We start from the raw sequence: 19,039 nt of genomic DNA on the forward strand, positions 1-19,039 counted from the left end.
TCCCTCAAACACATTAGGGAGCATTGTCGAATATCTTTTTCTCTTTTTTATATCGTATATTTTTCTTTAGTTTCGACATAGAACTGTAAAACGAATGCGTTAGGATTATATAAACACCAAATTATACAAAGAATTTCTACACGTGGAAGAAAAGAAGTCTTTTATTTTTTTAAGGGGAAATAAATAGTGTTCGGTGTGTTCTCTTCGCCGGAAGAAACGAGAGGAGCCAATGAACGATCCTTATAATTTTTCACCGATTTATTTTTTCTACAAGAATAAAACGTCGTATTACAACTATCTCTATATGTATGTAAAAATTATCGCTATTTACATGTATTTAAATATATTTATGCAAAGATGTATACGTGTGTGACGTGTGGATGCGCATGTGTAATAAGATTCAATAATGATTATTTTAAGAGTTAAAAATATAAGACGTATATATATATATATATATATACACAATCATCTTTATTCTATATTAGTATACACAAAAAAGAAGAGAATCGATACTAATATATTATATATATATACATATTTATTATTTTCTACAGAAAGCGCTCTACAAAAGCTAAATGTATATTTATCTCTATGTATAATAATTAACCGTGTACTTTGTTTTGGCTCATTAAAGAGCAATTATGTATTTTATTCAATAATTGAATTCTATATACAATAGTTGATACAACTCAACGCGCGAAAGGTGCTGCAAAATTCTCAGTGTAATTTGAGTTTCGTGTGTAACGTCGCGAATTTTACGTGCACACATTAAATGTTATTGCAAAAACAAATTTTAACGTGAAAATACGAAAGATCTTGCACAAATTCTGCTGTACGTGTAATTGATCCTTTGAATTAAACTCGAAATGATTTCACGTTTGTGTTCAAGAGAAAATCCCACTTCTGTCATCAGAAAAGAAAAACAAAAAAAAGTAAATTTGTTGTCCAAAGACATCTTCTACTATATTGCATTAATTGTACACACATTTCTGTATAATGGACTGTACATTTTACTGCACAATAAAATTTGTGATTGATTGCTGCGAGAAATGATTTTCGTGGTTTCTTGCTTGTTTCTTTTCCAAAAATCCAAAAACTTGTCGAAATAATTTAAAATATCTAGTGTAAAATTTGTTTGTGTAAAAAAATCTGCGTTGTCGACAATTAAAAGGCCGTCGAAATACGTAACAAAACCTGAAACAAAGAAAAAGAAATTGAGTTTGCGGTAACTTGACGCATTATTTAACCATCAATTACTCTCGTAATTGACTTTCATATAGTGGCTTTGAATAATATCACGATACTTATACGCACATTTTAAGCAACAAAAGGAGAGCTGCGTTTTACACCGCAGACAAAGAATACATGGTTCCGCTGAATAATTTATGGGCGTATTCTATTTTGAAACTAAAACCCAGTCCTCAATAAAAAATGATTTATAATAAAATTTTATTTTTAACAATGTAATCGTCTCAAGCGAGACGTTTATTACGGAGAAACATCTTTACTGATAATCAAAAATGCGAGATTATTGCGTTAATCGTTAAATTGTTACAAATTTGCGTTATAAAAAAAAGAAAAAAAAAAACGCCGATTCATGTTCAAATTTCTTTTGAAAACAGCTGTTCGAGCGGCGATCTCGAAACGAGTTTCAAAAAACAGCGCGAAACATCAAAAATCGACCAATTATACCGCGTTATAATGCAAATAATATGGCATGTTATCCACATCCGTCACGTTGTTAAGGTGACTGGTTGCCCCTCATTTGCACAGTGTGAGCGCATGCGGCGTATGTGTCGCGACGACACACAGCTTCGTTCTCCGCGTTCCCGTTGTGTGTTGGCCATCACTCCGGCGATTTTTCCATTATTTACACAGCAGCACTGAGGGCCTTCGTGTTCAGTTCTGTGCGCGCGTAATCTCTGGTGCGTGGTGTTAAATCGAACCGCGGTAATCGCGTAAATACAAACGGGAAGAGACAAATTGCGTCACACGCGAAAAGTGCGAGAGCATTTCGCGCTTATTTGACACGAACAGGATGCCGCAGGATCCCGTGTGTTGGTAATAAGAAGGAAGATCGATTCCCCGCGATCTTTCTCTCTCTCTCTCTCTCTCGTTCTCTCTCTCTCCTCTCCGCGCGAAAGTGCCTTCTCAATCGCGCGATCTTCCCCGACGTCGTTTTTCATCGCGTCGCACACACACACACACACGCCATAATAAAAACTCGAACGGAATAGTGAGTGGTGTGGGTACGTACGTGCGCAGCACAAGGGAGGACCGTGAGAGACTCTTGATTGCGATTCTAACGAGATCTTACGAGATCGGAGCAAACAAACGACGAACACGAGAGAAAGCTCACGAGAGGTGCAACGAAACACCGTGCTTGCCGTGCTCGTCTCTTACTACGGAGTTTTGTGAGTTTCCGCATAATATTCTGTTTCGTAGTAGATGAAACACACGCGCTGCGACACCCGTGCGATGTGTCAGTGCGAGAGCTGGTGGTTAAGAGCTCATTGACATTTCTCTCTCTCTCTCTCTCTCACCACACGCACACACACACAGACACACATACTTTCTCTCTGTGTTGACGTTTTCTTTGTTTTTTTTTTACAGTTAACAGAATTTGGACTGTGCATCTCACCTCGAGAAGTTTGAAAGAACGACTGTTCTGATTTTTGTTTTTAATTCGTTACTTATATACGTTGTCAAATCGGAACATCGGGATCGAACTCGTTTCCGGAGGCCGACCATTTGACCATTTGAGGAATTGAGTCGAACGCGTACGGCGTACCAGTTGGTGCGAAGGGACGACCGAGAATTTTATTGACATTTAACGCCCTGGAAACACTGCGACGATCGTTCGAACAAACATCGGAAGAAAGAATCGGGGATCGCTCTCGAAGCAAAGCTTTTGCGAAGAAGAGATATTTTAGTTAATTCCGAAAAGAGGGAACGTGAGTGACGTGCCGTGAAGGTTAGAACGCCCGTCATTTGGAAGAAACGTTTTTATCGTGCGAAAAGGAGAAAGGGATCGATATGGTGACACGCGCGAAGATAACGTGCTAATTTTTGATACTTGTTCTTCTCGCGAATTTGCCGTGATGAAAACTTTAACTTAACGAAGCGTGCGGTTCGCGAAGGAGATGCGCGACGTTGTCTCAACGTTGATTCGTCAAAAAATCGTATGGTGTCAGTTTGTATAGCAAGTGGTTTCGTTTAGTTTGTCAATAAGACGACGACGAGTCTGAGTCTCAACAGAGAGTGTGATGAGTTATAACGGCAATAACAACAACAACAGCTTTCCTCGTAAGAGAGGCTTCGGTCCGAGAGGCGCGCACGGGAAAGGCATCTTCAGGTCCCGGTTCTTGCATCCGCCTCTGCGACACGTAGCGCCGCCACTGAGACATGGACAGCCCAGGCCATTGGGCTGGAAATTGAATAATGTATTTTATCCGCCCTTTCGTGGAAATCCAAAGTTCAGACCGCACAATGGACGTGGAAGGGGCATCGGTAATATCCGATTTCCTCCTCCCCATCGATTGCCCGTGCCTCCGAACTATATGTTCGAGGACGACATTATACTGGATGATAACGAGGAAACTCACGTTAATTCTACGCCCTTACTGCCCTTACCCGGTTCTGAGGAAGAACGACAGTTGAAGATAACCGAAGCCGCGGATCGTTTGAAGCAAAAGTTATCTTTTAGCAAGGACAAGGAACATAATATTCATAACGAGGATGATGTGCCTGATCCTTTGGAAGATGATTGTTTAAGAAACAACCAAACTGACTTTGACGTGACGTGCAATGATCTGAAAGATGAGAGAAACATAAATCCTGATAATTTGAGGCCTGATATTATACAACATCATGAAGCGGAATCTGAGGAATTTGCTGACTGCAGAAGAAACGACGTGATATTAAATGAGAACGAACATGGATCTCAGTTGGAAGAGACCAATGATCAAGTGAGAAATTTGGATGATTTCTCCGGGTACGAAGTAATTGACAGATGGGATTGTGACGAGTCAGTAGATAATTCTTGTAATTTAGAGCAATCGACGCTGTACCAAGAGAGTAACATAGTCGAGAGTAGGTCGTTAGATTTAAATCTTCAATGTCAGTACGACGAATCTTTGACCGACAATGTGCAAGATCAGTGCGGACAACAGCAGGATATTCCTCAAGATGTCTCTCATGAAGTACCCCAGGATATACTTCAGGACATCCCTCAGGATGTTTCTCATGATATTCCTCAAGATATTCATTGTCAAGATGTTTTTTGTCAGAACATTAGTCAGGACACCTTTCAGAATGTCTCTGAAGAGAATGAAGTCAATCCAACGGATGTCGTGATAGAACAACAAAGTGAATCTGAAACACCAATTGTGCAGGAGGTTTCTTTTTTACCTAATCCAATAGATCAGATTATTTTGCAGGACGAACAGGAGCCCGTTTTGAATCCGGAGAATCGAGAAGACGCTTTGAATTGTTGTGTCTACCCAGAAAAATCTGACTGCAATGATGATTGCACATTGGAGGATTGTACGTTGCCGGAATCTGTGCAAGTTGAAATTTCCGTGTTAAACGACGTCACGTCGTTAGACAATCAATCGTCAGGAATACATGACAATTCCTTCCACAGTGGACCACCGAACTTGTCTCCACCGGTAGACACCACCGAGCTGGAACTGCCTGCCGATTTTGATCCGACTACTCCGCCGCCGATACTTCTGAAGCAGGATCAGCCGCGCGCTTTGCCACTGCCTCTCGATTTACCGCCGTTGTTCAATCCTGCGGAACCGCCGCCAAACATGAGACATCTGATCGGACCAACGACCTCGCCTTGCGAGAACATGAATCATCCGTGGAACATTAATAATCAAAATCCGATACCTTACAATGCGGAATTAAATGTACACGTGGGATTCACGTCTCCGATGTCTTTTGAAATGACTAGTCCGAACAACGTTTATCTGTCGCCTATTGTTGGCGCGAACAACTTTTCCTCGTTTGTTCCTATGATGCCGAACAATCATCCGGTTATCAACGCGAATATTCCGCCTGTAATGCAACCAAGCAGTCATCCGGCCATCAACACGAATATTCCATCTCATATGCAAATAGAAATTCCAAATGCAGCTCCTCAGCTGCAAGTGGTTCCATTTGCGCAATTAACGGAACCTTCTGTTCCCCCGCCACCTCCCGAGGACAGCAAAGACGACGGACTTAACGACATGGAGGAAGCTATGAAGTTCGCGGAACAAATGACGAGTTTAACGGCGAGCAAACCGGAACAGTCGGAATCCAGCTCTCTTATCGAAAACAGTTCTGTCAACATTATTAGCAACATAGAGACCATAGAGTTGCCCCCAGAAAAACCGAAGACCAAGTCGAAGAAGCTCAAAAGAAAAACAACAGACGACACCAAGGTACCTGAAGAAAAAACACCATCGAAGCATTTGCCGTCGGTAGAAACTACAACGCCAGATGCGACCGAGAGATCCAAAGACTCGTCGCTGATACCTGACGACCATCGACCTAAAGTAGTGTTTAACTTAAATAATACATCAAAACTGGTACGGTCTACGATCACGCGTCAACAAGAGAGCGTCAACGAGACAGCGAATAACAAAAAGAGTTCGATACAATCCGTGGAATCGAAGAGAACGACGCAAGCGAGACCCTCGGTAAGTGACAGAAACTTGGAAAATACGAGACAAAATAAGGAATCGAATAGAAATTCGAAGAGACAGGAAAACAAACCGGATGGTAGCAAAGCGACCGCGAATCCGAATGTCGTGTCACGGAAGAAAAAGCAAGAAAACTCCGATTATGCGGAAAAATCATCTGGCGTCGCGAGCGTCGGTTCGTTGAAGAGTCGCGTGGCGGAGCAACAAGACGAGAGCAACAAAAGCGCGATCTCGGACACCACTTGGAAGGACAAGGTCATCAACCGACTGTTGAAGATGAGCACAAACGAGATCTACAACTTGGTGAATAATACTAGTCTCAGAAAGTTCAATCTCGTGATGAAGCGTCTAGTCAAAGAGAAGAAGTCCACGTTGTCGCTTGAGAAGAGACACGAGCAGGACGAGAAGATGAAGATGTACGATCGGCAGGAGTTTATCAAGCATCTGAACGCGATGCTGGACACCGACGCCGTCGTGTCCATTACGGATTTGCCCACGGAGTTCATACAGCACCTGAACGAAGCGTTGCAAATGAACGTGCAGACGAACTTTCAAGCGGAATCCGCCGCGTCGGCGGCGACGGCGGCGGCGGCGGCGGCGGCGGCGGCGGTCGCCGCTACGAGCGGTCAAAGTAGTCATTCGGACGCTGCGAATTATGTCTCTAATCCCACGACGCAAGTCGCGGAATACGCAAATAGAACAGCGCTGTCGGTCAACGATGTTGGTCAAGAATGCGCGAGAACTAAGAGCGACGCGAAAACGAGATATGCCGCCAGGGGCGCGAAGACGCGCAATTGTAAAAGTAATAACTCCAATTTACGAACCGACACGCCTCCTAATTCCTCCTCTGGCGCGCGGACTCTGCATGCTATTAAAAGTAACGACGTTTCCGCGAGAACTGATGTCGCAGCCGCGCGGGTGCAAGATGTTGTTATTAGAAATAACGTTAATCCGCAACATCAAAATGACACGTCGAGCATTGTCGCGTCTTCTTCCGATTCGATTTGCAACAATTTATTGAGTCTGCAGCATGATGTGGATGATATATTTTCAGAAGTGACCAAGAAGTATCAGCAGCCCGCGGATAAGAAGAAACGCGCGCGCTGCAGCACGTCCGACGACGGGACGGTTTTCGCTCGAGCCCAAGACAATTTCGATCAGAGTTTGACGCGCAATACGGAAAATTGCATACGCTGGCTCGAGGGTTGTGACAGATGGAAGAAAAAAGAACGGGAGGAACCGCGCTACAGAAATCTCACGAGGGAGGAGTGGTTGGCGAAATATGGGACTCAGGCCAATCCGACGTCTCCAGTTACGACAACGTTGACGACAACAACAACATTACCTACGACAACGTTGCCTACGACAGCCCAGGACACTGCCAGATTCGCGCACTTGTCAAAACAACAAACGAAAAAATATCCTCTTCAACGTCGCTACTCGTCGGAATCGTTAAGATTCAACGCGAGACAGAGCCGTTCCCTAGAACGTGACCAACAGACGCAACCGAGACGTCACAGTGATGAAAGAAGACACGTTGCGAGATGCTCGGAAAACGATCGCGACAGCAGCAGCAGCAGTAACAGCACAAGCGACAGCGGGAACAGCAACGACAATAATAATACGAACGTTACGAAATTGTTGCGGGTTATAAAAGAGAATGAGAAGGTCGCCAAAAAGAGGTCGCTGAACGAGCAGATGAGAGACGAGATAAACGCCGAGATCGAGCAGGAGCGCAAGAGAAAAGCGAAGAGATCGCGAAAGAAGAACAGTAAACACAAACGTGAGAAGAGGTTGCGTCACAAGAAGAAGAAGAGCAAGAAAGCGAAGAGCTTTACCAACTCTTCGGGATCGGACGAGGAGGAGAGCGAGGAGGAAACGCCGACGCGATTGCTGACGGCGGACGAGATCAAGAAGGAGGTGGACGATCAGCAGGTCGCTCAGCAGGTGATGATCAAGGAGGAGGTCGATATCGGTCAGGACGAGAATATCGAAACGACGTTCGCGAACGCGATTGGCAGCGCGATCCCGATGGAGAATAGACCGAGTACGTGTTTGTCGTCCCGCGGTGGCAGATTGAACTCCCCCGCCACGCGTGAAAATCCAGCGGCGACTATAAATACCGTACAATTACTTGTCGCCGAAGATAGACGACTGCAAACGACGCCAGCTTCGCCGACGACGAAGACGAAGGCGCAGCTTAAACAAATGCCAGAGACAACTCACAGAAATGAAGGCAAGATACGTCCGAACGTGTTCACCAGCGTGCCGCGGGACACGATAAGTGCGGCGAATCTGGCGGCAAATCTGGAGAAACCCTGTCCAACTGCGACGGTGCCCGTTCGCGACGACAATAAGATCGTCGACGTCCCGTCAACGTCGATCGCCAATTCCGGATTCGGTCGAAATCCCGACGTGACGATCGACAACAACGCGCAGGAATCCGCTCGAAATGCGACAGCAAAATTATTACCCGATGACGTGCGCGCTTCCGACCGTCGCGATGAGAAACGCGAACGAGCGTCGAGTGAATCGTCCGCGGCCGCTATCAACACCGAGGCCGATAACAAGATATGCGAACCAACTATCTCACTATCTGTTGCTGACGTTGCGTCGAGCGCGGAAGAGCCGACGATGATATCGATGGACGTGTCGGCGGACACGGCGAGTCAAAAGTCGAGCAAGAAGATCGATCTGAAAACGTATTACGAGCGCACGATACGACGTCGCATAAGCGAGCAGAGCAAGAAGAGAAACGTGAAAAACGAGTCGATCGATGAAAATCCGGACGTCGAAACGGAAACGAGCGAGTTGTCCGCGGCGACAGTTCCGCAACGCGACAATTCGTCAAAATCGAAACGATCGTCGGAAACGAAAGCTGCTCCAACGACGAGAAAAAAATCGAAAAGTCCGGCCGATGCCAAAAAATTCATCAACATTCGATCGGAAGGGAGCAAAGAGTTGAGATTAAAAAGATTATCGAATCCGATCAAGAAGGGGAAAAGAAAGACCGCGTCGAAATGCGCGACTAATCCCGTCTCGACGGATATTAATAATTCGTCTTTGCAAGAAACAACAGAAACAATCGGAGATACGACAAAGACGGAAGATAAAATGGAAGAGAAAACGATTGATGAAAAAGAAATCGATAATATTGATTGTCACGGTAATCACATTGATAGTGCGAACAACAATGCCAACAGCAATGTTGATAAGGCGGTCGAGGTGCAGGCGAGTAACAACGATGGCGGTGCCGCGATAAACGAATTGTCAACAAATTGTTTGGAAAAAATTATCGACAATATTGACGATCGCAAATTATTATCGCGCGATTTGGACGATAAGCCGGAAGAATGCTCGGCGACGAACAAAGAGAAGGATGTGGTCGAACAAAGAAACGTCGACGATGCAGATAATGTAAAAAATAATAGCGAGCAACCGTTGGTCGAAACGGCGACGCGGGAGAGCGTTGAGGAGACGACGTGCGCGGGAAACGACGCGGATCAACGACGCGCGGCAAGTGGTTGCGAAGTCATCGCGGATGGGGAAACTCGGAAAGACGAGGACGACGCGTCGACGACGACGGCGACGACGACAACGACGACGACGACGACGACGGCGGCGGCGACGGCGACGGAATCCAACGTTGTCGTTGACGACGAGAGCAAACCTTTGCAAAAGAATCCTCGAAAATTGAAGAGAAAAAATTTGATTCCGTCGAGTCAAGCTCAGATTGAAAAATCGAATAATCATCAATCAGACACAACGGAAAATAAAAACGCGACCCCTCGATCGACCCGCGATATCGATTCGCAGAACAAAGAGAACCGGGAATTGATAAGCGCTTCTGCGACGAGCAATATCAACAACAAGGAGGTCAACAATGCGAAACCGATGATTTCGAAGGACGTCGCGACGTGCAACAAGCCCGCGAGTAAAAACGATAATAATTCGTTGGTGAAGAAAGCCATCAAGATGTCGAGCGAAAATGTTAATCACGAGCATCAGGGCGCGGCGACGAGCGCGGATAATAACCCTGAGGTCTTGTCACCGGAGAGTTTGGCGAGCAACCCGTTCAAAGGTTTTCTCCAGGAGCCCGTGATGGATTTCGAGCAATCCGGTTTGTTCAATTTCAGTCTGAACGAGATCGACACCGATAAGAGCAAACTGTTTTTGCACGACAACAGTATAAATTCTATCGTTACGCAAACCGTGAATTCCACGATGATGAAACTGGAGCGACCGCGGGAAAATTACGACGACGAGATACCGACGGATTACACGGAAGATGTGGATATTGGCACCGGTGAGAATTTTAATATCGGTTTCAGCAGCGACACTTTACTCGCCGCGGATAAGGAGTGCGCGACAAGCGACGAGAAACCCGACGCTCTTACGGATGCTGACGAGTGCGGCGAAGTGGTGGCCGCGATAAAGTCACCGAGCGAGATAGTCGGAACCGCGTCGTTGCACGTTGACGAGAACAACGACGCGAACAGCAGCGAGACGGACAAGCAGCTAACGCTCAAAGATTGTTTGTCGACCGCGTCTATGTTCGTCAACGAGGACAACGACGAGGAATTGTCGATTCGGGACGCTAGTCGTATAAAAAATCTCAAGAGCAAACTCAAGACCGCGACGGATCCGAGTCTGTCCGACGCGTTGGACACCGCCGCGGTTTCGGACGACAATCTGAGATTGACGGAGACGACTCATCAGGTCGCCGATCATCTAAACAATCCAATGTATCTCGAGACGGACGCGTCTTCCGAGAAAACTTGCGACAAACTGCCGGATTTCGATTCCGACGCGCAGCTCGACAACATGTTTTATCTGGACGAGCGTCTGCCGAGCGCGACCGAGTTCGACAACAAGGACGACGCGTCCTTTCCGGTCAATCCGCCGAGCCCCCCTCAGTACGGTCTCGTCCCGGCTGTTATCCCGCCGGAAATGACGACAATTACATCATGCGGAGGAATGTTATCGCCTGACGAGGTGCGTAAGACCGAGCGTTACAACCTGAAACCGGCCGATAACGATTTAATGATCGGCGCGCCGGCGGCGGGTCATTCCCCGGCCGGAGCCGAGGAGACGAGAACGTCGTCGGTCATTCCGACGAAAGCCGCTCTGAAAGAGGTTGTTGCGACCAACGACTTTGCGCGATTGCCGACCAACCTATCGGCGGAGAGAGCGGCGCTCGAAATGTTCGAAAAGGAGGGGACGAGCGGGGGGGAAGACGTCGTAGCTCCGAATTACCAAACATCGGCGCTACCGGCGTGGCACGTGAGCGAAACGCGCACGGACGCACGAGAGACTCACGTTAACGCGGATTTTGTAAACATAAACATGGTGTCATCGACGCAAAACAACATCAAGATCATCGACGAGTGCGCGCGTAAGAAAACGAGTGTAAACAACGACGGGAATGAACCCGCACAACCGACGTCCTCGGTTAACGTTGCGGTTAACAAACTTTTTAATTTGCAACGTAAACCGGTTGTGGAACTGACGAAGATGAAGGAGGTCGAGAATTTGTTGCTTCAAAAGAAAAGTGGTGCTGGAAGATGTGAGAAAAAATACGGCTCGAAGGAGCAGCGCGATGGACACAAGCGTGGTGCCGATTCCGCTCTGCACCGATTGAAGGACAAGTTGTCAATGAAGAATCGTTCGGGCAAGACGAGCGAGGACAGTTTGATGAAGAAGCTCAAAGACATGAAAAAATCGAAAACGCCGGGCGGTAACGCGAGAGAAACGATACTGGCCAGAATGTTGGAGATCGACATGAAGATACACAACTTGATGGTCGAAAAGCTCAAGTTGCACGAGTTGCTGCACGGCAACGACGCGTCGTTAACGGGAGTTAATGACGCGTCGCGTTCCGTGGCGAACAACACCGCCGCGGTGACATCGGTCATCACCGCGAGAGAAAATAATACGATGTCCGTCCAGTCTGGAACGTCGCCAATAACACAATTATCACCGAACGCCGAGACGACAACAAACCGTGCCAAACAAGATAAACACTCGTCGACGTCTTTATCAAGACGATCGTCTAGCAAGCAGAGAAAGAGAAACATATCTCACAGTTCCGAGGAAGATGAGATCGCGAACTTCACGCACAAGTCGAAAATGCCCGTGATCAAGTGGAAGAAGAAACCGCGATTGGAACTGAATAGCAGCAGAGGACGCAGGGATGACGACGAGGACGACGAGGATGACGACGTAAAGACCAAGGAAAAGGAAAAAATGAACGCGAAAACGGAGCGGCGAGTCGCTCTGGCTCCTTCGCAGAAAAAACCTGACGATCCGGTTGACAACAGGTCCAAGAATAATCAGGAGTCTGAATCGAGTTCTGTTTTGGATGTTCGCGACGCGCGAACGCAGGAACCCGCGGCGAAGATCGACGATAACGTCGTCGACAAGACGCCGCCCTCGACGTGCGCGAGCAAAAATCTTACGCCGGACAAAACGAACGCGGACAATCGTTCGGAGCGACCGAATTCGGTCGAAAGGGAAGAGACCGAACATGTAGACGTCGACAAGAGAAGCGAGACTCGAACGCCGAGCGAATGCGCGAAGACGTGCTCGCGGCCGTCGAGCAGACAGGTGCACAGCACGCCGGAACCCATATATACCGACGACAGCACCTGGGATTCCATGGTGCAGAACACCGTGTCGGAGACGCACGAGAATCGCAAGACGATATCGCCTCTCGTTCTGCTCGACGAGTCGCTGAAGAAGGAAATGGCCAAGTCGCGAAAGATGAAGGCGATGATGCGCAAGAAGAAGAAGAAGCAACTGGACATTTTTCTAAACTCGGTCAACAAACTGACGGAGGAGGAGGAGGAACTGCCACTGTCTTGTCTGTACATAAGAAAGTTGCAGCAAAAGCGAGATTTGCTCGACTCGCTCAGCGACAAGAAGAAGGACACGAAGGACCGGACGAAGAACTTGGACGAGGCGACAAACGCCGTTCAAACGGATAAAGCGGAGGAGAATCCGCAAGAGGAGAATCCGCAAGAGGAGAATCCGCAAGAGGAGAATCCGCAAGAGGATAAGCCACCTCAGCCGGAAGCGCCCGCTCCCAACGACATCTCAACATCTAACGTCTCTTCTGTGTTACAGCCGAGTCATCAGTTTTGCATCGACGCCGAAGCGAACGCCAATTCGGATTGGCCGTCATCGGAGAAAGAGAACGTCGGTGAGGTTGCACCGCAGGATAATAACGATGCTAACAGTAGCTCGGATTATGTTTTCAGATCCGTGAGCCAGAACAGAGTCACCTTCCAAGACGAACGTAATATGGAGCCTGACAGCAGCGTGACACCGGAAGACACTTTAATTGAAAAACATTCCGCAGACAACGAGTTGATCGAGAACTCGAGAACGCGATCAGGCTCTATGTCGCGCGATGATCGTTCCAAAGATCGTAATAAAATTCCAGATATTAAAGTATCTGTACCCAAAACACTAATAGACGACGATTTCAGCGTAAGATTGTTGCAGAAATTCAAGGAAACGGAGACCGGTGTTGATTCTACGTCTTCGAGCGCGCTTCCGGCGAACGCTGAGAAGGTGGAAGAGATTAATAAACAATCAGAGATTATATTGGAGACTGAGACTAAGTCGACGGATAATAACAAGAGCGAAGAGGCGAAAGAGACGGATTTGATCGAGGAAGACAAAGACAAAAATGAAGATTCGGCAAAAGATCCTAGTCCCGCTGTCGAGGAAAACACATGCGCGTTGCAAGAAAAAGAGGCAACCGATGATGGTACGAAAGACGTGCCGTCCTCGGCGCAATCGGTACAGCTCGATTATTCGGAACCTGAGAAGGAAACTAGTTCCACCGACAGCGTCGAATCCAACGAGAAGATGGATCCAACGACGGACGCGGCGCGCGACTCGCACAACACGGATGTTATCGCAGAAGAGACGGAGCCGAAGAAATCGGATGCTGAATCCGAACAGTCGTCAAACGACGACGCGATCGCCACGAAACTGGACGAACAAAATATGGAAGTCGCAACTGCCGAGCAAGAGGAAAGGATCGACTCCGATGATGTTCCCGCATCGTCCGAGAAGATTGTTCCAGAAAACAGCGGTGATATTGTTCCAGCTAGCGACGAGAAGATAGACGAGACAGCTGATACGCCCGTCGAGTCAACGTCTAGTCTAGAGTCGACTTCCGCTTCTTCGCTTAAAGAGATCGGAAAAAACGAGGAAATGAATAAAAAGCCTCGTCGAAAGCAAGCGACGTCAGTGCCGACTCGAAGAAGCCACAGACATATCAGTGAGAACGTTAAGCTCACCAGAACGGGTTCTACCGAGAGCTCAGAGTCCAAGGGCAAAATTTCGCGGAGAAAGAGAAAACACACCGAGTGGCAAATGATGAACTGCAAAGTGAAAGTGATCGATTGTAAATATACGTTTTTGAAACCGAACGTCAGTTCGAGACTTCTCGAAAAATACGGATTAATTCACGTTAATTCTTATCCGTCTGATTCTTACAAATTACCCGCACAACGCGCCGTATCGCACGGCGATCATCCCGCTTTGATGGTCTCGGAAGACGATTCTTCCCAGAGCGCGTCTTGCGACAAAGACATATCCGAACTTGAGGTTTTAGAGGAAAAGTTGATTAAGAAAACTGGCGATAGTAATATCGTTCAGGAACCTGCTTTGCACGCGGCGACGACCGACGATCAGCAGGAATCAATGAGAATACAATATAATGATCACACCGGTCCTATTCTGGATATTAAGGTAAAAATCTCATCATCGTAAAAATTATATTGAAGCGATTCCATCATATACTGTGGGTATATGTGCGAATTAACACATACGTTAGATATAAACTGTTTCTTTCTTTTCTTTCTAGGTTTTTGAAAATTCTTTTTTAGCGGCGAGCGAAGACGGCAAAATATACAGGTACAGTCGAACGTCCGACAGGATATTAAACATCTACAAGGGTCATAAATCTGCAGTGACGTGTCTCCACATTAACACCGACGCCATGAACAAGAAGTTTGTGTATTCCGGTTCATTGGATGGCAATCTGCGTTGCTACAATATTATGGTACGACCAAGTGGTTGATCCTTCGCTTTAAATTGTTTTTATTCGACCTATAATAGGTTTTAATTTATTATTGTGTTAAAACCCGATGGAAGAAAAAAATAAAACATTTTTTTTTTTCAGACTGGTGAATTGATGAAGAATTCAGTGCAGATAAACAGTGCCATTCAGTGCATGGACGAAGCTTGGGGATTGATTTTTATTGGAACCAAGTCCGGAAATGTTTCCCGTTTCAATATCAAAGTAAGTTATTTTGTTCACAAATTCGACATGGATTTTTAATGGATTTAAAAGTATATCATACAAGTACAAAAAATCATATCATATATAATTTTATTTGCACGTAATGTATTTGTTAGTGTCTATCGGTGAGAGTCAAAAGTGAGTATACACTTTTACAAACATGAGGTATAATATTTACGGATTATAGTATGAAGATTAAATAATAAAATGGTGGTATGTGTGATATTTTTGTGGCATTTCAATCATATATGGAGACGTATTTTAGTAATTCACATTGAAATGTTTGTGAAATGTGTGAGTTTTTGAATCAATTCTGTATTTTCAAGTTGTCACTCACTTTTGGCTCTCACTATACAATCCTTCGCGAACAAATATGAGTCTTCCAGATCCATTCCAAAAATTGCGCATCGGCGTCTCTAGTAAAAATATAATTTTTTTAAACGCTTATATCTTTGAAAATACCAGAGATTTTTTCAATTGTTTTTTTAATCAACGCAGAATTGTTCAGACTTTCGATAAAAAAAAAAGTTGAAAAAAAATATTGATTTTTCGCGAAGATATTCAATTTTAAAGTCAAAAGGATAACGCATGACATATATTTGTTAATTATTTTTGTTTGCAGGCCGGTTGCATCAAAGGAAGCAATATACACTTTTCGGAAATGTCCGTGCTCGCGCTCAAGGCGACGAACGAGGGTTCGCGAAGAATTCTCATTGTGGCGTCCCGAAGTCAACCGATAACGATACGGGACGCACAGACCGGCTTATTCCTTCGCACGATTAGCAGTCAGAAAAATCACACGGTTTACAGTTTGATGCGCCATCAGGGCTTGATCTATTGTGGTACAAGCAGCACGTCGATAAACGTTTTTGATTTCACGGTGAGTAAATGACTGCTTCTTTTGTTGCGTTTCTTTTTTTTCTTTTCTTTTCTTTTCTTTTTTTTTTTTTTTTTTTTTTTTTTTTTTTTTTTTTTTTTTTTTTTTTTTTTTTTTTTTTTTTTGTAAGAGACAAAGAAATCGCAATTTGAAATCTTAAAATCTAATTGCAGACTGGCGAGCAGACAATTCAATACAAAGCCGGCGTCGGCATTGTGTGTATGCGGCTGCACAAACAATTGCTATTCGCGGGATGTTACGATGGCAATATTTATATTTTTGATACGAGGGTAAGTGATATCCTTTATATGTTCTCTTATGTTGTTAACTTTCTTGTTAACTAATCGAGGTGAAAGACCCAATTACTGACAATGTTACTGTCAATCAAAATTTAGATTAGATTTTTGAAAATATGAAAAACTATATTTTATAGTCTGATACTTGATGCTTTCGCGGTGTTGTTGTATCAACATTCGAGAATGTTTTTCGGGTTTGAACCGCGTTAGTGTAATTCTAATACGGAGATTTTTGTGAACATTTTAGCTCACTTCATCAGAGTTTCAAGAGCAGCCTGACATGAAGTCTGAGCTGAAATGTTCACTGAACGTCGGTATAAAAATGACACTAACGCGGTTCAAACCCGAAAAACATCCTCGAATATACGTTAGAAAACATTTAAACAAAATGTTCAACAAATATTGTTACAATGAATAAATAACAATGAAACCAGCGTAGTTCTCATATTTAATAAATCGTTTAAACTTCGATTGACAATAATAGGGACACTGTCAGTAATCTTTTACTTCACACGATATATATTTGCATTATTCTGATCTGTTTGCAGAATCACAAATTAGTGTGCACTATACCAGGTCCGGGAAATATGCTGCTAAGTATAGAAGTAATAGATAATAAGGTTAATAAAATTTTTTTACTCGAATCTACATACGTGTCTTATTATTTCACTATTTATCTTGATGTTTTATCGACCTTTCAAGTTCTACTGTTCTCTTTCAGATTATAGCAGGAAGTAAAGACAAACGTTTGCACTTGTGGCAAATGCCGACCGAAGTATGTGCCTTACTTTGAGATTACGAGACAAAACTGTTCAAAGGAATCATCACTCGTGCCAGGTTTTCTACTCGTACATTTCGCTTTTAAGATAGACGTACTTTAGTTAAAGAGACAAAAAGACAAATTTAGTTAAAGAGAGAGAAAAACAATTAAAATAGAGACTCTTTTCTGGTCTCTTCTATTGTCGTGTAGCGAAGCGTTTTCTGCGAGAAAATAACAGAAATTATACTGGAATAAACATTGTAGTACGTCTAGATGCATATATATATATATATATATATATACATATATACACATGCATATATATACACATATGCATATATATGTATATATCACATGGCTGAAAGATTGATTGTGTATATCTGTGTCTTTATCTCTTAAATAGCTTTAGGCCATTGTTATGTTTATTGTTTTACATTCTTTATCATTATCATTTGATAATATCATCTTACATACAGGGTGCTAAAATGATCATTACGACTGGTACTACATATAGTACTATACGACAGCGTGTACGAACTTTCTAAGAACTTTTAGTGAAAAATCGTGTGTTGTTAATTAATATCGCTTACTTTTAGCCGATAGAGACTAGATGATCATAATGCTACACATTATATATAATATAGTACGTATATTATATATATATATACATATATATATATATACATATATACATATATACATATATATATATATATGAAAAGTACAGTTGTATTAAAGATATACAGTTACTGAAGACTAAGAAGAAAAAATAGCTAAGCGTGCGAAGCGAAGAATAAATTTCTACTTTATTCGAAAACGCGCGTTGCAAAAATTTAATCTATGCGAATGAGCAATTTCTCACAATAAGCAATTGCAATAATGTTCTTTAAAAACATGAGACTGGAATAGTAATACTTCACGATAGTTAAATATGAATTTCGTAACTCTAACGGTGTATATCTGTGTGTGCGTGTACACATTTGTAACATGATATTTCGTTTTTATTATCATGCAAAAGATCTGCTATATCGTGTTCCTACGAGACGTTATGAGACTCTACCGTACGTACATCGCAATATCGTATCATTTTTTTTTTCTTTAATATTGGATTGGTCAGAAAGTCTTTTCGTATTTCAATACGAAAAGACTGACCAATTTCAATACGTTTACATTATAATTTATAATTTATATAATTGTGTTTATACGTGTATAAATATATTATATTTTTTTCACATTTTTTCCTCACGTAATTTGTTACACGCACGGTATCAACACACACATACACATATATATATTTATATATCTATATATATATATATCTTGCTGCAATTAAAACATCTGTTGTAAATAAGAAACTGTACCAAAAAAACACTATGTGACAAGCCACACATGTGATATAATTAACAAACAAAAAAAAGACACGCGAAATCAAAGTGATATTCGTGTTGTGTATATGCGTGCGCTATAAAGAATCACATAAGTTTATATATTACTTAATCAAATAAGTATCATTAATCGTTATTACATTGTGTACTTATCGACTGGATGTACATATTCAATATTGTCAACACCAAAACTGTCTCATAATAATATTGTATTTATAAACGTACGCAGTATACACTTGCTGTCTATACATATATATACACATATATATATTTATGCGAAAGCTGTGGGAGATATATATTGTTAGGATATTACTTAGGATAACGATATTTGATACCTTTCTTCGTACGTAAAGTTTTCGATTAGGATAATACACACACACATACACACACACACATATATATATATACGCGTTGTATGTATATATTTTCTGTTGTTTTTACACATGAGTTGCAGACGAGATGTCACGGATGTACGCAAGACGAAAAAGATTTCCACACACACATAGTTCCTTATTTCTTTTATTATATAATTTTTTTCTTTGTTTTAAAAACATTCAATGTTTAGAACTTGTAAAGACATCGTTGGCACGGGATAACATGTGCACAAAGTGAATAAAATATATATATATACATACATATATATATATATATATTTTTCGTATTCACATAAAAATTTATTCACACACATTTAAAAACAAAAAAGTATAAA

At 43.3% G+C, this 19,039-nt stretch overlaps 1 protein-coding gene across 1 annotated transcript; it reads left to right on the forward strand.

The window, feature by feature from the left end:
- Window positions 1-482: 482 nt before the first annotated feature.
- On the forward strand, window positions 483-19,007 carry LOC109856311. The gene is made up of 8 exons (XM_020431432.1): window positions 483-2,414; window positions 2,614-14,459; window positions 14,575-14,772; window positions 14,893-15,012; window positions 15,635-15,892; window positions 16,063-16,179; window positions 16,734-16,805; window positions 16,907-19,007. The coding sequence occupies exons 2-8, from the start codon at window positions 3,267-3,269 to the stop codon at window positions 16,976-16,978; spliced, it is 12,030 nt and encodes a 4,009-aa protein (XP_020287021.1). The 5' UTR covers window positions 483-2,414; window positions 2,614-3,266; the 3' UTR covers window positions 16,979-19,007.
- The last annotated feature ends 32 nt before the right edge of the window (window positions 19,008-19,039 follow it).

This window comes from Pseudomyrmex gracilis, unplaced genomic scaffold, assembly GCF_002006095.1.
Source record: "Pseudomyrmex gracilis isolate BER0280 unplaced genomic scaffold, ASM200609v1 scaffold_113, whole genome shotgun sequence".
In the NCBI taxonomy this organism is placed as follows: domain Eukaryota; kingdom Metazoa; phylum Arthropoda; class Insecta; order Hymenoptera; family Formicidae; genus Pseudomyrmex; species Pseudomyrmex gracilis.